Here is a 24,751-nt window from a genome sequence, read left to right on the forward strand (position 1 = left end):
TTTCCTTTACATTACTTTCAGCGAAGATTTTAATGAAAAAAAAACGACGTCTTTAAATAGGCAACCGAACCAGTAACTTTTGCATATGATTTCACTTTTCTAGAGTGAACAGGAATATAGAAACTTGTCGGAATTGACAGGGGTCTGTTTGGTACACCTACTTTATTTCGTGGAGTTCCATAATCAAGGCGTCAGTTCTGTATCTGTACTAGGCTTTCAAGTGAAATTTTCTGGGGATTATATCTGGGGAGTTGGCTGACGCCCTCATCAATCTATAGGCACGGAAAATGTACATAACCTACAAAATATGGTACACACCTAAAGCAGTTCGAAGTGTAAAATGTTCAGTACACGTAGTTGTCCAAAGCCATTTATCCTGTAATTACGAGTACACATCCAAATTTTGGTAGTCAATATAAATTGATCAATTTATCTATCAACTGTGCTCAGTAACACAGAACATCCCGCTTTCGAACACCAGTATTAGATTAGGGCGCCTCTTCGATAGCACATTCTTGCATACTTAGGAAATACAGTAGATCATAAAACTAAACTAAACAACATGGCTTTTAATCTGCAAGCGAACTATACCTACCGAGCGACCGCCGCTTGTCGGCGAAGTTAGTACCAACTTTTGCGGATAGAGGGTGTTGCGTGGTCAGCGCAACGGATTCCCACGACTGTTAATCTCGGTCTTCTAGACCGGAGCCGCTATTTTTCCGTTCAAGTAACTCCTCAATTATCCTCACGAGGCTGAGATCATACGACCTAAAAGTATTCTTGTTGAGCACGCAATTTTTATGAAATTTAATTCCGTTAACTGTCTTACACATATTCTGTACACGTTTTCTATTCTCCACATGCGAGCTATATGACCAGCCCAATATGATGTCCATACCATCACTCAGTAATACTGGTCTCACTGTATAAATCGTGAACATGATCATTGTGTAATGTTAAGTCGAAATTTCTCTTCCGTCGTTTAATTTAAATCACTTATGCCATTCTTCCAGAGTAAGATGCCATGATTAATTGCTTTCCACAGAACGCAGTAATTAAGTTGTTTATGCCCTTCGTGTTGTGTTGTCTTTCATTTAAATAGGCTGTAAACCGCCAAGCGAATATATCAGTGTAGGCGTAACGTTTTAGACTTGTATTCGTGAATGCTCGTTTCGAATTTCGGCCCGAACATCTGCTGTTCTGAGTGAGGTTGTTCGTGGTCCTCCCTCCAAGAAAATTCCGGGAGAGTATCACGATTAGGACACGACCGCTTCCTTTCAAATCCTTTCCAATTCTTCACTCATCAGTCACCCTACCTTCCGACCCTGTATAGTCTCGATACTGGTAAAGCGCCGTGAAATAACCCACAGAAGGGAAAGTGGCCAATTTGTGCTGGTCTGCTTGGAGCCAGGTCACAATGATGTCCATGGTGCGATTTGTCCTGCGCTGTAGGCAGACACGCACTACATCCATACTCATCTCCAACAATTTGCAGCCCCAATAGACGTTTGTATGTAATGATATGATAGAACGCCTTAAAGTTTACGTGACAGTGAGGAAGGTTAACTTCCCTAAACCTTGGTAATACAAAATTTTACAAGAGGCCTAACTTTAGAAGGCAAGGCCGTACTATATCTCAGGCGGTTAGTCGCCGGTTTCCCACCGCGGCGGTCCGGGTCAGTCTATGTGGGATTTGCTGTGGGCAATATGGCACTGGGGCAGATTTCCTCCGAGTACTTCGGTTTCTCCTGCCAATTCTCATTCCACCAACTAGTCCACACTCATCACCTATCGTCCGGGGGTGGTACAGTAGGCCAAATAGTGGCCGACTCAAGTGGCTGAACAATAAGGACTCAGCTCCATGAGTTAGTTACTTACTTGCCTTTGATGTGTGTTACACTCTTGTGTGATTCAGACATGTAAACGAGCCACGGCAATTTCATCGCTACGTATGTAGTGACTAGGCTAGACGACCCATGTTTCAATTCCCGCTACGTCACCATGGCCAGGTAGGCCGTGACGCCCACCTAGCCTGCTACCAGTGGGTGCTTGGGGCTCTTTCGTCGGGAGTAAAGGCACTGAGAGTTGTGAATCTGTCTGCATACTTCCATTTAGTGCTGAAGATAAGAGCGTGTGGAGCTGCAAGCCTACATGCAGTCTCCCATAAGTCTTCATGACGTGATGCTCATATAAACAAAGGGCAAACCTTGCCTTTCACAGGGCCAGGAAATGCATTACGAAGGTTCTGGTCCGGTTACACCGTCATTTCATTATAAGCTCCATGCGGCTGATGGTTAAGTGGTGGTGAACTAATGCAGTCGTGCTAAAGTTGCTTAATTTTACTACAGTCTGAGCTTCTGTGGCTTATAATGCAGTTTTGCTTTTAACAATATCGTTGTGTGTTTGAATCCCTATTTAGGCGCTAAGTACAAAGTGTATGAGTCCTCGGATGCTGTTTTCTAAAATCTGCTCTATTCGCAGACGAATATTGTAGTGCTCTAGCTAACATTTTGTGTATCAACTAAAACAGTTTGTCTGCAATGTTTTTTATAACATACAAATATTATTCATCTGGCGGTACAGACTAGATCACTTAAACATAGTAATACACGGAAACAAATTTAAATATGTTGTCACGTTTAGGGGTTATGCGTGACTTATAAGACACCGTATTCACACCACTCGGAAGTACAGGCAATACAGCGCTATCGCCTTTTAACGTAGCTATGCCAGAAAATGAGTAGGCCTTCCGAAATGGAACAAGACACATGAAAAGCACTGGGACAGACAAGTTAAAAGAGAGTCCAAACGACCACCTGCAAGACAACATGGGAATTCCCCACATACCACGTGATAACATCTCGACGATAGTGCCACTACACGCAACTTGCAACCCGATTAAATGGGAGATAACGCGTATTAACATACAAGAGTTCATAACATCATAGCCACCTAGGAAGGAACCAGACCAGAGCGACCAGTATACCACCGAAATAACTGTTAGATGGATATATACGTGTATATTTTAATCTTAATTTCGACCTTAATTTAACCTTCAACTAGATATGCATTATTTTAACTAATTATATCTAATAATAACGTAATTGGGCTACAAAGTAGATAATACCAGGTACTATGTTACCAAGCATAATATTACGTTATATGGTGATATTAAAAATATAGATCCATATTAGAAAACAAATTCAGCACCTAGGCACAAACATTACTCCTGATGATGACCCAGTAAGGGTCGAAACATATATTGTTTCTAAGGTTGTAAGATTTTAATGTAAATAGCATATATTTATAATTTTTATAAGAAATTTTTGTGTCGACGGCCTTAAAGTACTCGATGTAAGTTAAAGACCGCCTTCCCTGTGTTTCGTATAGACCTACCATTCTTACATATCCTGTACGGATTGCGCTTGCGCCATGCTGAGTATTCTTATGCTTCGTACAAAACTTTTATACTCGCTTCAAACCTCACCAAGCGAAATTTCATGATTTTCAGCTGTTACCAGAAGAACGCTGATAATCATGGTTGTGCTTCGTGTGGCAGGCGTACTATCACTGTTATATATAAAATATTAAATTAAATTAAATTAAATTGTAAAGGTATTATTATCAAACGTATGTCATCACACAATGTTTCATCGTTAATGCGACGAGAATTTTCCTGAAGAGGTTCTGTACCTAATGCTTAGTAGCAGAGCGGTTCCTCGCTTTGTGCTGCTATCTATTAATGATATGAATTAACGATATGTTTACGATATCGCGCTGCCTCCAATTTCAGCCAATCGTAGCGCTCCTAGGTGGACTCGGTAGGTCTTAGCCAATCAGTGATGCACCGTTTCGAGCGTTTGGAGCAGGCTGGCTTGATTTTCGAAATATGATGTGCGTTCTTATGGAAGTAGATCTCTTGCAAATTAGTTTCATTCTCTCCCGCTTACTTAATGGTCAAATAAGACCTGTAAGCGGCCCCTGCCTTGGACTGAAGAGGGATGAAGTGACGGGAGGCTGGAGAAAACTGCATACTGAGGAGCTTCATAACTTGTACTCTTCTCGAAATATAACTGAAATGATCAAGTCAAGAAGGATGAGGTGGACAGGGAATATAGCACGAATGGGGGAGAAGAGGAATGCATATAGGATATTGGTGGGAAAGCCAGAAGGAAAGAGACCACTGGGAAGACAAAGACGTAGGTGGGTGAATAATATTAAAATGGATCTTAGAGAGATAGGATGGAATGGGATGGTATTGATTTGATTAATCTGGCTCAGGATAGGGACCAGTAGAGGGCTCTTGTGAACACGGTAATGAACCTTAGGGTTCAATAAAATGCTGGAAAATTGTTGAGTAGTTGCAGATTTGGCTTCTCAAGAAGGACTCAGCTCCATGAGAGAGTAAGTAAGAAAGTAAGGAAGCAAGTAAGTAAAAACAATTAGCGTGCAAATTAAGCTGGAAATTATTGAAAAGCACGGAAGGGATATAAAAGAAAGTGCTCTGGCACTGAATATGGCTTGTTCAGATCCACCATTTCCAAATGATGTGCTTCTCTATGCTTTATCCATTCCTTATTTGTCCATATTTCTATTAGTATTGATGCTTCAGTGTGTTCTTAAACGTTCATTTATTAAATTTGCGTGTATATATTTTATGAACTACAATCTTTAGGATGAACATTGCAAGATCGTCTTTGAAATAATCAAAACTTTAACATATATTTCCTGTAGTCGATTAATGATAATTTCAATTAACAAAAGTTTTTATGGAACCATTATATTCGATACACTGGACTCACCCCCTCGATAACGCACAAACTTTAGGTCACGAATAACCGACGAAAGTGGATACCTTTCAGGTATCGAACTCTGAAACCCACAGTCTGCTCACAGGAGCTATCAGATCACAGAAACCTGACCCTTGGTGGTCACTTCCCCGACGTCTGAAGGAGTTGCGCACTGGAACGCGACTGTCGGGTCGAGTTGGGGGCGACGTGGGTCTCAACAGTCGTACTCCTGGGCCCGTCTCGAGTGGTGGTGTGGTGCTGCGTGCAGCCGATCAAGCCCCTTTGCGAGCGCGTGTTCAGTTTTGGGACTAAATTCTATTTCCCATGATTAATGGCATATACCCTGCACCTGAACAGTTTCATTCCACTGTATTTGTTCAAATTTAATTATGTTACATTAGGTAAATATATGGTGACAGAATAGTGTACATGTTTTGACGTTTCGAACCCACACAGAACTCATTTTCAAAACGTCGAGTACCGATACGAGTCGACTGAAGGGGTTAAAAATTGCAGTTTTTAACGTGTGCTTATTAAATATATAACGAATAGCTGGTTTCCCTTCAGTTCTGAAAGTCAATGATAATTCTTAATAATAAAAGGTCGAATATTCAGTTTGCGAGATAAATAAATTGCTGCGTTATCTTTAATGCATGTTAGGAGTAGGATAACAGTCCTTGGCCGTTTTAACAAAGATGTAGGAAACACTACATTATGGAACACTCATTATTTTTATGTAGAGCTTTAATGAGAATGGGTCACTTATTCTGAGGCAGCAGTATACCGGAAAAGAGTGATAAGTATTATCAGTTTTCTTCGGAAAATCGAACATTCAGAAGTTTCATATTATAAACATGATTTCTATTGGTAAACGTGTAATCATGAACGGCTCAAAGAACGTTTTGAGCTCAGATTAATTTGCAGATGGGCCGAATTTAGTTTCCGACTAAATCTCAACATATTTCTTACTCATCCGTTTGCAGTCCTGTGTATTTTTCTGCGTGAAAAGTACTCTTCGTAAATAGTACCCACTCACAAAAATTAATTTCCTGCAGCATCACGGACATAGGCCTAATGGTGAGTATATAAAGTGAAATACATATATTTATTAATATACTTTCGAGATAGTGTATTCTTAGCCTACTTCCCTTATTGTAAAAACATGAAAGTAGGCTTATGATATGATCTCCCCGTCTGCGTGTCTGTATGTCTGTGTATCCCCTTCCTCCCGTAAACTTTTGAATTCCTGAACGAATCTGTATGAAACTGCGTATATTATGACAACTAAAGCAATCTCAACGGTGTATTTCTTAAATCCTTGCCATAAATCTGTAAGTATGTATTGTATTGTATGTATTCCTTAACGTTTCTTGGCAACGGCTCGGTAAAAAACATTACTGCGGCAACAAATACATAAGCAACAATAAACGAAAGTGGCACGCGATAGCGCAGTTGGTTGAGGGGCTATGCTACAAGCCGGAAGGTCGCGGATTCAAGCCCCGATTAGGTCATTGGATTTTTTTCAATTGACCTAATCCTTCCAGCCGCATTATAGCCCTGGGGTTCACTCAGCCTCTAACAGAAATGAGTATCAGGAATTAATTAAATAATTTTCCTGGGGATTAAAGGGCGGCCGCCATCTTTGAGCCGATTGTCTAGATAATGTGAGACCCTCAATGTCTCACAGCCCTATGGGCCTTCACGGCCTGGTATAAGGATAGTTTTACTTTTTTTTTTGTACAATAAAAGAGAACTTGGACGCATCGTTTTCTGTGCTATCCGTGTCGTATCAAAAGAAAGTATGCAATTAGTTCTTCCCAGAAATGTTTGTTTAGCATGTGCTTCAAGCATTAAATCCAGTGAAGTAAATAAGTGTCATTTCATATCACATTCGATACGGAATTTATGAGGAGACAGGCGTTTTAGAAGTTCAGATAGAGCAATTTGACTGGAGCAATGAAGCTTGTGACTTCCGTTCATGAGTGAGGTTCTTCGTGATTCTCCTCTGACCCTCCAGACAGCTACCGGACAGTGCTATAAATAATACCAGGAGTAAAAAGATAAATTTATCTCTTGCAGTGAACTTCGCCGTGTCAAGATGAATCGAATCCCCCCATCATCAGCGATTGAGGACCCTCCATTGCACGGCTTGTCTTGCCGTTACTACGGCCGTTAGTATTATCCGCAGTCACTATATTATATTGGCATTTGTAACGTATTGATACTTTCCAAGTCAGAGTACATCATTCTCAGGTTTAAGAGGCATGTCGGCAATCACAGTGGCTGCGCGGTCTAAGGTATGAAATGTCTTCGCCCGCTTGAACACGGATCATTGGGTTCGAATCCCACTCAAGGCATGAATGTCTGTCCGCTTTTCTTCTATGTTTATATTCTCCTGTATATGTAGCGGCCTTGCGACAGGGCTGATCCCCCGCCAAAGTAGTTCTACCGACTGTCTATAAAGATCCATAGTTCCAGATTAGTTCTGATTGTAACAGACCAAATGGCCTAATACGAAAAGTACAAGAAGAAAGAGAAGAAGAAGAAGAAGGATGGGATAGGTAGTAGAAAACGTAAAGTTGTCCCTGTACTCAACTAAGTAAACACTACCCCATGAAGACGTATGGCGGAGTGGGTGTATAGATCCACGTTTTCTTCGTCTCAGCATTAGTGAAAGGGGAATATAGTACAGAACATTTCTATGTGTGTTATTGTCACGTGCAATAGGGTACGCGTGACGAAAATAACGGGTTGTAGTTCGGATGATTGGCTTTATTAGCACCTTGGTTACAAGTTTTCCTGATCACTTAAATACAGCGCTATCGCTGATTTACACACTTTCCATTTCACCTTTGCGCACACAATAGAATTTTCCGTCTTCACTAGTCGTCTCCTTGCAACGGGCCTCAACACAGAAACTAGCACTTCAAATCACCATGAAATCTTCTTGCCATTTCTTGCTCAGTCACCCTGGAGCCTCGGAACTCAATTACAATTAGTTCTTACACAGTCAAGATCACTGTAACTATTACACATAAAGTCTTCAATGTATGGTAACACATCATAGCTGAATGCTCACAACTCCTTTCCTTGATGGCTTCGTGTCCTAGACTCAAGGCTTCTCAGCTATGACCTTCACTGTTCCGCATAAATCTTCGACACGGACCCCATAGAAGACATCTATTATTGTAGACGTGTTTACAGTTTAGTGCTTAGCACTGGGCATGGTGCGGACCACAGTGAAGACACTTCTGTTGTCAGAATTGTTGCGTAACCTAGTAACGGACTGCTTACCAAGCATCTATCTTCGCGGGAGCTTGTTTACGAACCCGTTTCCTAGCAATGGGTGAACATGTAACAGTACTCTAGAGCACATTCTGTTGAAACTCTGTAACATTGTAGTGAAATCAAGTGCCTCCTCCATACTTTGCTTCGCTTAGCCCGTTTGTGTGACAACTTCGCCTTGACGATACACGCTTACTGATATTAAACGTTTTCATGTATTTTACCAGAAAGTTTCATGTTCGCTAGTTTCAATACTGGTAAAGCAGAAAGTGAGTAGAACATCTGAGATCTTGTAAGCTGTATTGAATGACAGGCGAAAGGGTTAAACGGTCACTGGTGCAATTTTAATTTCCTGCAATTTCCGTATGTTCGATATCTCGAACGATGTATTTACATATAACATTAAATTGCAGCAGCTTGTTGTACTGTTTAGACCTGACTTTCGTGTTTCACTTTTTCCCGTCTATATGCAACTTCGGTTAATATTCTCTCGTCTTCTTCTCTTTATTACATATACAATAAAGATAAGACAAGCGAATACTAACCAAAGTTGCACGCAGACGGCAAGAAGTGGAACACAAAGTCAGTCATACCGTAGTACTTTTAATATCCTCCCTAGTTTATACTATCAAAATGCCCATTCTCCCATAAACCTTTCACTTGCTGACGGCTTGGAATATTTTACAGCTTTTTATGAAACTCAATTTTCATATTTACATTGATTCATAATTCTGTCACCTTATTTTAAGGTAAAGGTATCTCTGTAACAGGCCTTGGAGGCCTATAAGGTTTACAGACGTGGAGACTTCCACATTTTGTAGACAATCGGGTCACAGATGTCGGTGAGTTTGTCAGCCTTACGCGCCGACCGCTCTTTACCCCCCAAGAATATTCCTGGTACTCATTTCTGTTAGAAGCTGAGTCGACCCCAAGGCCATAGTTCGTCAATTGAAAAAATCCAATGACCCCATCGAGAATCGAACCCGCGACCTTCCAGCTTGTAGCGTACTGCCTCAACCAGCAACGCTACTGTTAGCTTTCCCACCTTATTTATATGCCTAATATTATGTTTAATTCGTTTTTAAACACATCATTAAATACGACAAATTCTGTATTAGTGAAGGAACAGTCAACTTAGTTACACTTTGAATAGTACTCACAGGGACCGCCGTCCCCTGGCCCCCAGTTTCCCGCAAGACGGTTGGCGACAGCAGGCTGTAATGACTATATACTAAGTGTTACTAGTGTCAACACACGTCATGCAAACCGGAACACAAAATGGCAATGATCGGCACTAACGGCTTTGCCTTTGATAACGATAATTTACGTATAAGTCAACCAAAATACGGATAATTACATATGGTCGAAATGCGAACCACTCTGTGACGAACGGTACTCCTGCAATTAGCCGCCTTCTTCCAACGGACGTAGGTAAAAACTTGCAGTCGTATCTCAAGCGAAGTAATCACCCCCTCCCACGCGCCATTTTATGTTTATTTAAGCTATTCAATTGAAATTAAATTAGGCCTTGTCAACGAGTCGGGATAACGACTGGCTACGGGCTGAACGACCAGAGGGTCAGAGTTCGATTCCCGGTAAGGTTAAAATTTTCTCTTCTCCACGTCGTCCAGACTGACTTTGGGGTTCACCCATCCTTCTATCCAGTAGGTACGGGAGGCTCTTTCCCCGGTGGTAATGCGGCCGACGCATGGAGCTGACCACTCACCTGCAGCTAGTCCCGAGGTCAAGAAAATGTGGATCTATACATCCACTCCCCCATACGCCTTCATGACGTAGTGCTTAATTATTTAAGCACAGGGGACAAATACCTTTCACCTGTCAACAGGCACACCTTCGTAGCTTGGATACGAAAAGGACAGGCTTCATAGAACATTTCGTAATGTGTTCAAGTATTCAGACCGTACAATTTTAAACAAAACGGGGATTAGTGTATGTCGTTTTTAATAAGCTGTAGAAACTAATTATGTACCTTTATAAAGAGTAGATGAAGTATCTGTGAGTAAGCTCCGCTTGATGAAAACTCATCATCAAAGGAAACCATTTTGAGGAGTAGCTCACTTTCAAGAGAAAATGATTATTTATAATGCCCATCAGTTCTGCAGTGAGGAAAAGAGGAACAAAGGACTTTTCTTCTAGAAGGAGCAGTTGCAAGGGCAGCAAAGGGACAACCAGCTCACAAATGGCGGTGAGGTTGTCGGCCTTGGACTCCGTAAATTAAAAAAAATGAAGGAAATATTTCGACGCCACGTAGAATTATGCCTGGTTTCCACGAGTGTGAATGCATAGAGAATTTTTACAATACTATGAACTGAAAAAAAATAAAATTCTCTTTGCGCTATTTTGTCTCATAAAAATTAAATTAAATTTCATGGAGGAGAACACTGAAATGGGTCGAGACTTTTAAAGACAGACGCTTCTTTTTAATTTAAAGACAATATATAGTTTCCCGCCGTACGATATGCGTGCTAAATCTAAGAATTTTTTTTTAGGAACTTATTTATTAACAATCAGAATTACGTACATTCTATAGGTTAATGGTTTCGCTAAGGACTATTACATGTCATGCGAGGAAAATGTCCATCGACATTACCTCTTCAGAAGTTGATTTGTTTTATATCAGGTCATTTGGCCATTTCCTTTTTAATCTTCTATTGTTGATTGGCTCCCTGAGTGGTTGCAATAGTTCGTTCTCGTGGGTTTCAATTTTGCTCATGTGTTGGCGGCTTCTGTCCAGGATGATTTCTTTCACGAATTTTAATTTCAAGTCTTGATGTAGGGTTTCATTTGACACATACCAAGGTGCGTCGACTAACATCCTTAGGATTTTCGATTGTGATCTTTGGATAATGTTGGTGTTGGACTTACTGGCGCATCCCCAGAGTTCGATGCCGTAAGTCCAGATTGGTATAATTACTGTTTTGTATGTACTGTCGTATGAAGAGACAACCACTAGTTGAACTGTCCTATAGGATTTATTGTAGCTGCACCGTATACACGGATGGATAACAACAATAGTGAACTGCTTGAACACTGAACTGGTATTGTAGAACGGTAGAACTAGACTGTCACTTTAACTCAGTGTATCTTCTTATGTAGCTTAGAATCGGATATATAGAAAACGGTTGCGTAATAGGTACTGCTATTGCCGGTTACTGTGTTTATAAGTTCCCTAGCAACCGCTGTTTACTTGCTTCTGCCTAGCAACCGTTGTTTACTCGTCGTTGCTAAGCAATGACGCTTGCGTTGACACACTTGCTTGAATGTGGGCAGTTCCCACATCTTTGATCTTCTGCCTATAAGCCAGGACATCTGCTTGGTTAGTAAATCTATTTGTTTACGTTTTTTTTGTTATGTGGCATTTCCACGTCATTTTTCAGTCTTGATGCATTCCGAGGTATTTAACTTCTTCTTTGCTAGGAATAACGGTGTTATTTATATGGACGACTGTTGATCTAAGAAATAACGAGGGAGCAACTATGAAGTCACGTACGCAGACGAGATTTGGGTTCACTGTGAAATAGCGTTGGCAGCTGATTCATTTTCGAGTGGAATGGTGATGAACACCTTTCAGGCAGGAGCAGCATTCGTCTATGATTCACACTCGAAATCAGAAGACAGTCATGCTGACGTGAACAGAACACATGGAAGGAATTGCCAGTACGCCACTTGGCAGAGCAGTTTTAATTGATAATGCACCATATCACACCGTACAAGGAAATTACTCTTATATCTTACTGCCGATACTTTATTTGTCTCCACAGAAGTAAAATCTTCGTTGATCGGAATTAACAAGTTCTGAGAAGAATTAATTGCCTACGTTCTTTTGGTACGACAAGGACCGCGTAGAAAACGACGCCTCTCACAAGTCCTCGCTTTTTGTGTCTGTATGTATTGACGCAGGGAGTCGAGATAGCACGGTCAGCAGAGCGACTAGCTACGGGCTACGGCTGAGGGTCTGGAGTTCGAGTTCCGCTAGAGACAAAATTTTTCTCCTCTCCACGTCATCCAAACCGATTCTGGGGCCCACCCAGCCCCCCATACAGTGGGCACCTTGTGCTATTTCCCCTAGTCTAAAGCGTCCTGGGCTTGAAGCTGACCACTCACCTCCAACTAATGCAGAGTTCAGGAATACGTGGATCTATACATCCACTCTGCCATACATCTTCATGAAATATTGCTTAATTAGTATTCGTTGCCATGGTGAAGTTTTTATCAAGCTGTGGCCTAGAAACGATAGGGAAATACACATAAAGACACACGGTCTGATAGGGATTTATGAAGTACGCCGTTGAGATGAGTTCAGATGCCATGATAAACATATCAATTTTCATAGTTACTGGTTCAGCCATTAAAAAATGATTGGTCGGCGATACACACAGAGTCACATCGAATAAGCCTACTTTTATTTCTTTTCAAAATAAGTAAATGTACAATGAAAATGTATAACCTAGTTTCTCTGTGGATAGAATGTTGAAGAAAAAAGTATTTGCTATGTTACGACTAGGGGACACGCGGTAGCGTAGTTGGTTGAGACACTATGCTACAAGCCGGTAGGTCGCGGAGTCTGGTCCCGATGAGGTGCATTTTTTTCTGTTTACCTAATCTTTCCAGCCGCACTATGGCCCTGGGGTCGATTCAACCTCTAACAGAACTGAGTATCAGGATAATTTCTGGGGGGTAAAAGGTGGCCGGTGCCTAAGGCTGACAACCTTACCACCATCTGTGAGCCGATTGTGTAGATAATGTGGGACTCACAACCCTATGGGCCTCCATGGACTGCTGCAGGGATAGCATTGCCTCTTCTCTTCCTTTTTTTTTTTTTTGCCTTTTTATGTTACGACTTCATCTATACAACTGTAATTTGAATCTCACGGAACTGATACGGAGTTTTGTAACGTATAAAAGAGAGGCTACAAAATTTTCATCTATTTTCTTAACATCTTTGAAATAAGTGACATGGAAACATTTGGGAGAAATGACGAACGGAGATTGGAAGAAAGCTTACGATCATGTGAAGACAAGATAATGGATTAATGGAGCAAGCTATTAGACAGAAACTTGTGAACATGTGAATAGAAAGTAGCGACAAGGAATCTGAAGATAGCGTCATTACATGCTCAGAAGACACTGGAAATGGAACGGACACGAGATCGATAGTTCAACGCAGTCGACTGACGAAGGACCCGAGGACACATTTATCTTCAGAGTCCTGGCTGTTTTCATTGTCTGTTTTCCCTCCTCGCTTCCTGCCGCAGCCATCATGTCAACAAAAACAGCTTTCCACCTCTAGGGACACTCACATCTCAGTGGGAAAATAGAGTTGTAAATATCACCATTCTCTGTTACTCAGTTACATTGTCATGGCTAACTAAGTAGCTTCACGGGCCTGAGCTCTTCTTGGGAAGCCGCCAATTGTGCAGCTACCCAAGAACTTACCAGCAATTTGTGGAAACCGAAGGTTCATTACCGTGTTCACCAGAGCCCTCCACTGGTCCCTATCCTGAGTCTGGTCGAACCAGTCCATGCCATCCCATCCTATCTCTCTATGATCCATTTCAATATTATCCAGGCATCTACGTGTTGGTCTTCCTAGTGGTTTCTTTCCATCTGGCTTTCCCACCAATATCCTATATGCCGCCCTGATCTACCCCATTCGTACTACATGTCCTGTCCATCTCATCCTCCTTGACTTGATCATTCTAATTATACCTGGAGAAGAGTACAACTTACGAAGCTCCTCATTATGCAGTTTTTTCCAGCCTCCTGTCGTTTTATCTCTCTTCGATGCAAATATTCTCCCAAATACCCTCAGTCTGTATTTCTCCCTTATATCAGATACCAATTTTCAAACCATACAGAATCACAGGCAAAATTATAGTTTGGTATATTTTGATTGTATTTTTAAACAACAGACGAAGAGACAATAGGTGCTGGACTGAATGGTAGCAAGCATTACCCGAATTCAGTCTCCTCCTAATGTCCTCCTGAATCAAATTTTGATTTGTTACTGTCGTTCCCAAATATTTGAACTATGCCACATTTTTAAAACATGTTAGCTATCTTTAGACCGCCTATTTTGTCTAGTGGCCAGAGATCCTGGCTACAGATCCAGAGGTCCGGGTTCGATTCGGCGTTACCAGATATTCTGAGAAGTAGTGGGTCTGGAACGGGGTCCACTCAGCCTCGTGAGGATAATTGAGGAGCTATTTCAAGGAAGTAGCGCCTCCGGTCTAGAAAACCGAGATTAACGGTCGTGGCTATCTGTTGCGCTGACCACGCAACACCCTCTATTCGTTAAAGTTGGCACTAACTTCGCCGACAAGCGACAGTCGCTCGGTCGATATAGTTCGCTTTCGGACTACAGGCCACGGAATTTTCTTTTTGTTTGTTTTGTTAGCTATCTTTATGTCATGGCAGAGATTATAAATTGTATCGTCTTGGTAAAAATCGGCATTCTGTGCTGTAATACAGAACGAAGTGTACATAGGTCTGCTGACAGGAATGGTGACAGTGCCTAGAAGCAAATCACTGGTACTTGGGAGAGACAAGATAGATTGCGTAACTGTGATAGTAGTTACCAAATCAGATGAAGCTATCGGAATTGTATTTGAGAGGTGTGTAGCTCGAATTATAGCCGGAACCCAGCACATCTGACCGATAGTATTTGCGGTTTTGCTCCTTATTGCCCTCCGCACAAGAGTCACTCTCGCCCGCACCCTCTTCGCTTTCCCTTGTATCGCTCTCAGCTACACATTGAAATTAATTGCGCGTAGGGGCTAAATGAACCCCAAAACGGAAACTAAATGAATGCTAACGAACCCGTTTCTTCAGAATTTCGTCACTTCACACCATATAATTGGATTTCGGAAGAGAATACTTGTCTTAACTGTAGAACGGGAAAACAATATTTGCATTACATTTGCAGATTGAATGAACCATCTTCACGAAGTATGAAATTATGAAGTTTGTTCACAAAATGAAGTTATACCAAGGGTACGTTACTAAGTCGGGATAGATGTGACTATGCCGTTTGGCGACGTGAAACAGCGCTCGCGGATTGTTTAAACTCGTAATCGTTCAAAGATATTCTCTGTTGCTATGCGATTTTAGTGGAATTACATTCGATGTTATTTCAAAAGTAAACTTACTCATACTACCGCGTCCTTGAATGTTACACCATGCAGTTTGATAGATTGGTATCAACGTTTTGAAGCAATTTGTTGCCTCCATCTGCAGTCCCTTGGTGGAGGCACCTGCAACCTTCGATACTTTGGTACCTATTTATCAATCTGCAGGATGTAGCTTCCGAGAATATTATACTCTTTAAGACCAACCTCCATGAGAACTTCATATCTCACTTAAAGCAACTTACTGGGAACATTTTAAACCTTCATTCATATATACCGCTTTTAATAACTTCACTAAGGCCTGCTCTTGTGCTCAGGCCCCATCTGTCTATCTCTCCGTTATCTGTCTACCTATCTATCCATCCGTCCATCTGTCTCTCTGTCTGTCCGTTTCTGTTCCTCCCGTTTGGAGCATAGGACATCCGTGACACGCTTCGTTTCACTTTAGTTTCTTAATCTTAGACAATCGGTAGGACTCCTTAGACGGGGTATCAGGGTATCAGCCTGACGCAAGGCCGCTACCTACACAGGGCAACACAAACAGAATAAACGCAGACAAACATCTATGTCTTGAGTAGGATTCGAACCCACGATCACAGCGTTCGAACGGGCGAAAAAAGATTCTAAGATTTAGAGTTAGAAGTAAATGGCATTTTAATATTAAGATAAATTTCCAAGAATTATGGCTGAACGGTGTGGAAAGGCTAACTCTGGCTCGGGATAGAGACCAGCGGCTGGCTCTTGAAAACACGGTAAAGATCTTTCCTTAAAACCGAATAGCTCCATGAAATTCAGCTTCTGTCAGATATCCAGCGGTTGTTCAGCCACTTAAGAAGTGATCAGCATTTGATGGAACCCGAAGTCTCATTACCATGCTGACATGAGCCAGCCACTGGTCCCTATCCTACGCTATATGAAACCAGAATGCATTTCCTTAAGATCTGTTTTAATATTATTCTCCCATCTACGCCCGTGTTTTTCTAGCGATCTCAGCCCTTCAGAATTTATCGCCAAATTTATATATTCGCTTCTGTTCCCTGCATGATACTGTAATGAACTTTTGGGTTCTGTAAAGGACCTAGAATTTCTTGACATGCTGAATGACTGTTACGGCTCCTAGAAAGAATTATCCTATGGAGCTGGGCAACTGGATCAACCTGTATAGTAAGAACTTACATATTTTATGTAGTTTATCAAGCTCATTCGAAACGTCGAACACACACCTACTTTATGTACGGTTATACATATATTTTTCGCCATTTAAATAGTATGGGGATTTAGGAAACGTGTTAACTCTTTCCTTTTTAGAGTTAAGAACATCCATTGGTGAATCTGAAACTATTTCGCATAATGAGCGAAGAAAATGTGTTGGTATGTTTAAGAACCAATTTCGCTTAATGTGAGCAGGGTAACAAGGTCACTGAGAAGAGCACGTAACATGTGTGTGTGGGGAACGAGAAATGGACAAAAGGCTTTAGTCGGAAAGTCTGAAAGGAAGACACAAATTAGGAAAATTAGCAGCGTATTAGAGGATAATATTAAAATGAATGCACAGTTGCACAAATGCACAATTGGCGGCTTCTCAAGATGGGCTCAGCTCCATGAACACCGTAACAACCGCTCGGGTTCCACAGAAGGCGAGATTTTCCTCGCGAGCTAAGCCATTGTCAGCTTCTTAAGAAAACTCTGGTGTAGATAATTATGATGAATATAGACAGCCCGTTAGGTCTGTGTTTCCAAGTAGAGGGACATCGACGTTCACTTGAGGGTCTCGCATGATTGAGTATAATGAATTGTTACACGGTGTAACATATTTGCCTGCCTATGTAAACGTTTTCGGTCTAGAAACCCAAAATTAACGGCCGTGGGGATCCGTTGCGCTGACCACGCGACATCCACTATCCGCTAAAGTTAGCACTAACTTCGCCGACAAGCGGCCATCGTTCGGTCGGTATAGTTCGCTTGCGGACTAAAACCACGGAGTTTTATGTGATGTATGGTGTGTGTATGCATTTATTCTGTGTTTAGGTAGCGGTCTTGGGCCGGGCTGATTCCCCGTCCAAGGAGTCCTCCTGTCTGTGATTACAGAACTGAATAAGAGGCCAGGGCCGTGAATGGGTTCGAAGAGCCATTGAAAAAAGAAAGTCAGATAGAACGATACACTTCATTCAGTTACTAGGTACAAAATGGACTATATGACAGGTTTTAGTTACTAGATTTAAGAGCTCACACAATTAATGGGGTATTTAGAAATGAACCTCATAAAGAGTAGAGACGCAGGCTCGAGTAAAATACGTAATATTTAATGACGCTTCAGTGTTAAATTTATTTAACTTTCAACAGAGTTAGCCATGAAACAATGAGCTGTAGTGAAATGTGGTTCACAATGATATGTATGTAATGGCCGTCTTGTAGTGCACTCAGTTTCACATGTCACTTCACTACATGTTTCGACATCATTGTGCCATTTTCAGGTGCGCTATTTACGCTAAGCTATTGAATTGCTTGCCATCTTTCATAAAATTATGAAAATGTACATTCTTCATCAACTATAATAGAATTTGCATATACTAAAACTTGTTAAGGTTATTCATGTTATGCGTCTTAATTCAAACTCGCGTATTGTATGATTCTTCCACTGTGGGAGTCTTTTTTCCTATATTTTTGTGTACTGTGTCTTGTGATGTGTCCTTCCTTTTTGGCTGCGAGCGTTATAATGTACAAGACGGGCATTACATACATATCATGGATGAGAATCAGTGCAACAGGACGCTAAAATACAACATTATGAGTGGTACACAATATCAGTTTAAGACACATGTAATTAAGAGGTATTCGAGATCCACGACAAGTTTGGGCACAAGTTATCATCTTGTAGTGAAATTCAATTGTTCTGTGTCCATAAAATTTTGTTTAACACCGCTACCTTTGCCTACCTCCGAGAACGTTCGTCACCCTCGAACCTGTGTGCACTTCTCGTTCAGCGAAGCTTCAAAACCACTTCCCTCTCCCATGTTCTTCTAGAAATGTTACCACATGGATCAAATCTACATCTTCATGTCTATTTCTTTAACACCAATTTCAATATTTTTCTTCCATTTGCACCTGGGTGTCCCAAGTGCCTTTTCTCTTCTTTAAGCATTTCCATCTCCTTATGCATGCCAGACGTTGTAAACATCTGAACCTGCTTGATGCTATCACCATAATAAATTTTCCAAAGGGAAATATAAGGCATTGTTTTCTTAAGATCTAAAAGTCTGTGATGATAGTACATTAGTACAACTATTATGTTTTGGGATATTATCCATCGCCCTGTCTTTATCTAAAAACACTGTCTCCGGAGGTAGAGACTAGCTCTATCTATTGGGCCCAACTGAATAGGTTTTTACATGAAGACGGAGACAGAATCGAATCTCCGAAACGTTTTTTGAAAAATAAACATGACGGTTTTTGGATAAAGACAAGACGATGGATAATGTCCAAAAACATAATATTCGTACCGTTGTTTTCTTACTGAAAATGAATTGGCAGATATAAGAACACTTTAACCAGCTTCTTATTCCTTCAAATTAAGGATTAATCATTTTAATTATGAGCGAAAGTCGTAATTAAATCAGCTAGAGAAACATGGCCGCAACGAGGCTGTTTATCAGCACGCACTCTACGTATACGTTAAATGAAGCAGCAGTTCTTAACTACGTGACCGCATACCAGTGCTCGGTGAAATTAAATTTCGCTCTAGTTCTGTATGTGGGGGGCGGGAGGGGTGCCTTGCATGTGCAGCTGTTTGCAGTTCATTTTGGCTACATTCTAGGTCACTATATAGACCATAAAGTTTTTCTGTTTATTGAGCCCTGTGACACTTCCATCTACGTAAATGTCAAATTATGAATATCGCCTCATCTGCTCTGAGACCTGCAGGTGCGAACGAAAAGTTCAGTTACCAGAACAAGGAATGACTTTTTTCCCAGACGCTTCTTCTGGACGGAAGTAATTCAGACAAGATGTCTCCTATACACGCCGTGTATTCTTAGTGGCTCATATTCTTGAAGGTCTAACCACTTCAGTCACCGAGCATTTATTAAAAATGAAGGTAGCGTTGTTCCTATGCTTAATTAATTAAGCGCCACTCCATGAAGACGTGTAGGGCAGTATAGCTCCACCGTTCTTGACGTGGGAACTAGGTGGCGGTGAATCGTTAGCTTGGCGCCTCTCCCGCTTTACCCCCGGAGAAAGAACCCCACGGTACCCATTGGATAGGAGGCTGGGTGGGCCCCAGAACCAGCATTGACACTATGGATAGGAGAAAGATCTCTCGCCCCTGTCGAGAATGGAGGCCGTCATCCAGCCCGTGGCCCGTGCCTACCGACTGAGCTGTCTCCGGCTGTTCTCTGTACAGTTCTTATATTTATAAATTGAGGAAGTTCGTCGTCAGATCTAAACGAAATACGGATGTGGAACAGTGCGAAATTGCAGATCGTAACTGCCGTGACCTTGAAACACCCTGTCCTCTGCAATGTGATACCTCTTAATCTGGTAGAAACTGAATGTAATCTAATGATTAAAACGCATTTGCAGAGCACAAAATTGGAGTAGTATAGCGTTGATTTGGATAATTAAATAATCATTTAAATTGGAGTAAAAGAACATGGTAGAACACTATTAATAAATAAGGGTGTCAGACGAGGGTAGAGGATGCTGTCAAAGAGTTGCATGTATAATTATTCAAAGATGTTTGTATGTAAATGTTATTCATATATGTACAGTCTTTTAATTGCTGATGGTGAGATCCTAATTTCCTATGCATGAAATGACGTAAATATTTTAACGGCCATTTATAACTTTCACGGTATATTTAAAGTAGACCTATTCAGTATGTAAATTTCCACCCCAAAACAAAAAATAATTACTTTTAGAAGAAAGGGTACCTATAAAGATAGACCTTGTTTCAGGTAAAAAAAAAACTACTTCAACTAGCGAAGATTTCATTTACTGGGGCTACCGAATAAGCTGTGAGAGAGATAATGATATTCGTATGAAAGAAAATAGGTTTCAGCAGTCCTGCGGAATTATGAAATGCACATTAGTAACTGGAATTCTAAGAATTAAGCACTGCTCTAATCCAATTGAGTAACATACATAGGTCTGTCTGTGTTCTTATATTAATTAGAATGTTGGACTTAACGAAAGAACAAGTAAGAAGAACAATAACTACAAAAGCTTTGCTTCAGAGCGGAAGGCATGATCACGGATCACCAACTTAGTGAAGATTGTGAAATGAGTCTTGAGGTTCTCGCAGCGGTGAGCTTCAAGGTTATGTATTCAGAGATGTGGCACCGTGTAGTTTGATAAATATGTACTAACCTTCTATTTCGGCCGCGCCATAGCTCAAGCGGTTAATCACTGGCTTCCCACCGAAGCGGCTTGTGTTCGATCCCGGGTCTGGTCAAGTGGGATTTGTGGTGGACAAAGTGGCGCTGGGTCAGATTTTCTCCGAGTACTTCGGTTTCCCCTGCCAATCTTCATTCCACCAATTGCTCCACAATTACCCTCACCTATCAACTAGGACTAGTACAGTAGGCCAGAAGTGGCCGCAGTAAAAGGGACTTAGTCCCACCCCACTAGCAAAAAAAAATCTATCTCCATTATGGAGGGGAGCAGAAAACTCTGTTACTGTGCTACCATGAAGAAGGAGGCATCACGTTTCTCCTATACGCTGGAACCAGTCTAACAAACCACATCGCAAAAGAGAGTAATCAAACTGGAGACCTGAGGTTCTGACGACAGTGGTGCAAAGAGTATCACCTTCTGGTATGAGACACATTGCGGCCTAGCAGTTTACCGGCGTTCCGGAGAAACGTTCCGGAGTAGACCCAGAAATCAAGGAGGGGATTAGCAGAGTACCATTCGTTCTTCCAATTCGTCAGTAAACTTCTACCAGACTACACAGCGTCATATCCCAGAAGATAGAGAAGAAATGCAGTAACATTTAGCGGTGGAATAGTAAAGATCTGTATAAATAAATCACTAAGACACTGGGAACGCTGTTTAGGAACCAAATTCCGAAGTTGCGCTGGCAGTAAAAACAGAATCTGGAAAGAATCCAGGAACATTGGACAGAAGGATAGAAGGAATTTGGCTGTAATACATTATTTTTTATGTTCAGTGCACCTCCTTGATTCATGGCATTAATTTCAATATGCGATAGAAATGTTGGTTTGGTAGTAATGGATTTGTACGTGTAAAAAGGCGGAATGGCTTTCGTTTTAGTGATGAAAATACGAGTATTTCCCTTGTGTCTTTATCCGACGTTAAACGTAGATTGATTATCTCAGATCCCGAGCTTGAATAAATAAATTTCATGTTGTGGAAGTCAATTTACAAAATTTGTTAACCTTTTCTGTTTTATTGCGGTAACATTGTGCTACTAAAATGGCTGCGGACTTCTTTTTTTCTGCGTGAGTAAAGAAATTATGACACACACTTTATGTCAAATATTTGCATCTGGATTGACAGGCAAGTTGTAAAATATAAACATTAAATTCTGTGACGTAATTATTGTGTACGAAATTCGTGATACACTAAAAATAACGGTAAGGTTTATGACGTAACCTTAAAAGCTCACACAGCGGTGGTTTTATTGTCCCCCCACTTCACAAATAAATTTTCTGTGTGTTTATAATTCATCAGTACACGACTACACAGTTTCAAACAGCTACAGCATTGCCCCAGTTTTTTTCATAAATCCCATTTGTGTTCATTTATGTTTTCAGAGATGTCGCATTCAGATATTCTTTTCAAACTAGAATAAGAGCATCTTATGTGGACGTCATGTCTGTCTGTCCCGTTTTCTGTTACCTGCTTCCAGCGCCTGAATGAAGGGCAGATTTTTAAATTCCATGTGGAGTCTCAGTAAATGTTAGCAGGCGACTCCACGTCTCGCACAGCGCGACTAAAATGTGCCGGAGCACCAGGATGCAGGTACCACATTCATGCTCTGACTGCGAGTGGTGACATCTTCCAGTAACTTTCGCAGATCATGTGAGAGAAAATCCCGGTAGTGGTTACATGTAAGCCTATGTAGCAAAACACAAGGACCTACAAAACGATCAACTTCAAAGTTGATAACAATTTAGTAGGTAACGACAATATTCTTTCAACCATAACTCATGAATGAAATGCTTCCGGGCACATGTTGATATGAACATTTTTTTCTTGTTTTGGCACATTGAACCCATACCAAAAATTTGACCGCACCTTTCAGTCACACTCTGTGTAATTAAGTGAAATATTATTTCATGTATAAGCATAAATATTTTATTAATCGTACAATATTTTAGGTTATCTTAGTATGAACTTGAACATGAATATTAGCTTGTCATTTATAATTCCTTCTGTTGAACGCGCCGTGTCTAAGTGTACACCATATATACATGTATATTCTTACCTTCCATATTCTTTAAGAAAAAGAAGTGTGCAAAGAAACATTGAAGCTATATAAAAATATCACCAGTAATACGTAATCATCAGAGAAGCTCAAAACTCGCATAAGCTAGCTCTTACCGCAACATGTCCTCGACGTTCAGACGGACGCTTTTAGAGACACAGTAATGTGCATCGCCACTAACAAATCGTAAAAATGCCCTTGTTGCTGAAGATGCCTCGAATATGTTTGAAACACATTAAATATATGTAATTTATTTTGCGATTGAAGTTGATGAACAGTTCCTCTATAATGAAAGCTTTACGTGCACAAGCAATACGTTACAGTATAAAAGATTATCAACTCCGTCCAGTGTGATTGATAAATGTTTCTTCTCCTTTTTAATCCCTTTAACAGTCACACTGGACAAAGTTGATAATCCTCTATACTGTTACCAGGGTGACGGACCAGGATGAACCAAGTCAATATGTTACACATTATCACATTAATAACCTGAAATTGTTTGTTCTTGTTTCCGCACTCATCTTTGCTGCTTGACTTACCCTTGTGTGTTTGTTAAACATTAAACGAAAGAAGTCAATGAGAGGTTTCCAGTTACCGTCTCGATTTCTCCTGGATAATTGAAAAGGAAAAGGATAACATTAAGATGGATCTTAGGTAGACAGGTTGAGAAGATCAGGGGCTAGTGAAACTGCCTGAGGATGATGTCCCGTGGACACCTCCTATTACGCGGGTGCTGCGAACACGGTGCTAACCTGGCAGAATGGGCACCATCGAATAGCAGACAGTTCTCTCTCAGCTTGAGGTGGAGCAGGAGCTCAGATGCGGTTCCTTTGTGAAGTACATAGTACACTTGGTCGTCGACTTACGACCGGCCGCACTTACGACCACAAAAAAAGATAAATAAATAAATTAATAATAAATCAGGATAAAGATGATAAAATGATCAGAAAGGTTAAAAAATACTGTTAATATTGTAAATACGTATATGGCCGACATACGATCAGATCGACTTACGACCTGTCAGTCAGAACGGAAGTCGGTCGTAAGTCGACGACCAAGTGTATTGATGAATGATGGATATATCGTTCGGTGCATGGCGCCAGCTGAGACCATTACAGGCTCAAATTACTTGACTAAACAGAAGTGCCTGTGTTTAAAAGTCTGGCTTCATTGCAAGAGATAACGTATAACATTGTTAACAATATGACTTCCACTTATGTCTGTATTGGTACAGCAGAAAGACAGTGCGAGTTCATAACGTGGGAACAGCAAGGACCCAGTAGAAATGTGACATCAGGAGCACGCTTCTGTTGCAAGCCCAAAGAGAATGAAGAACTGCACTTCTCGTATCTTCTGCCCCTATGTCCCATTATGCCCTGTATCACAAAATAGGACAAAATCTCTACGGTGGGGGACCTTTTGAAATTAGTAACACAACAAAAATCCATATGGGCATTGAATACAGGACACAGTTGATTTAGGTGTACGACTCAGTTGTTTCATGTAAGAATGTAAAGCCCTCTTTGTAACTATTGCTTTTACTGTCAACTCAGTTTAATATTTTTTTGTGATTTAGGTTTATAATCAGGTTACAGTGGTTCCGTTCGATGGTCTGTTTCATTTGAGTTTGGATACCATTACACTGTGGAAGAATTAGGCCTGTGTGATTGTAGCAATCCAGTTCTTCTGGATGTAGCCATTAGGGGCCTATGTGTCTATGGCTTTACAGTCATTTTGTTGGACCTTGGTCGCTTTTTCAGTTTCTTAATCCTATAGACAGTCAGTGGGACTCCTTGGACGGGGAATCAGCCCTTCGCAAGGCCGCTACCTACACATAGAACAACACAAACAGAATAAACGCAGAGACACATCCATGATTTGAGGAGGATTCGAACCCACGATCCTAGCGTTAGGGAGAGCGAAGACAGTTCATGCCTTAGACCGTGCAGCCATTGTGATCGGCGGCATTAGGGGTATGCTGAAGGAAAATACCTTCAGCACTCAGTTACACGACGTAGAATATTGTCATAATGTTTTCAGTCTGATATTGATTCTATATAACCTTTCATTTGCTATTCAAA

At 41.0% G+C, this 24,751-nt stretch overlaps 1 protein-coding gene and 1 long non-coding RNA gene across 8 annotated transcripts in view; one reads left to right on the top strand and one right to left on the bottom strand.

Moving 5' to 3' along the window:
* The window catches only part of LOC117282892, a 63,016-nt gene that overhangs the window by 26,497 nt on the left and 11,768 nt on the right, over window positions 1–24,751 (bottom strand). The gene's annotated exons all lie outside the window — the stretch shown is intronic.
* Window positions 1–24,751, top strand: part of LOC111871755 (secretin receptor) — a 126,794-nt gene that overhangs the window by 6,992 nt on the left and 95,051 nt on the right. The window contains exons 1-2 of one of the 7 annotated variants that reach the window (XM_033754392.1): window positions 5,036–5,191; window positions 5,687–5,867. The exons of 5 other annotated variants lie outside the window; for them this stretch is intronic. In XM_033754392.1, the coding sequence (XP_033610283.1) occupies window positions 5,865–5,867 (3 nt within the window). In that variant the 5' untranslated portion in view covers window positions 5,036–5,191; window positions 5,687–5,864. Of the gene's footprint in view, window positions 1–5,035; window positions 5,868–24,751 lie in introns of those variants that run through there. One more of the 7 variants, XM_023865060.2, reaches the window with a different exon arrangement.

Source organism: Cryptotermes secundus, unplaced genomic scaffold (genome assembly GCF_002891405.2).
Source record: "Cryptotermes secundus unplaced genomic scaffold, Csec_1.0 scaffold633, whole genome shotgun sequence".
NCBI lineage: Eukaryota > Metazoa > Arthropoda > Insecta > Blattodea > Kalotermitidae > Cryptotermes > Cryptotermes secundus.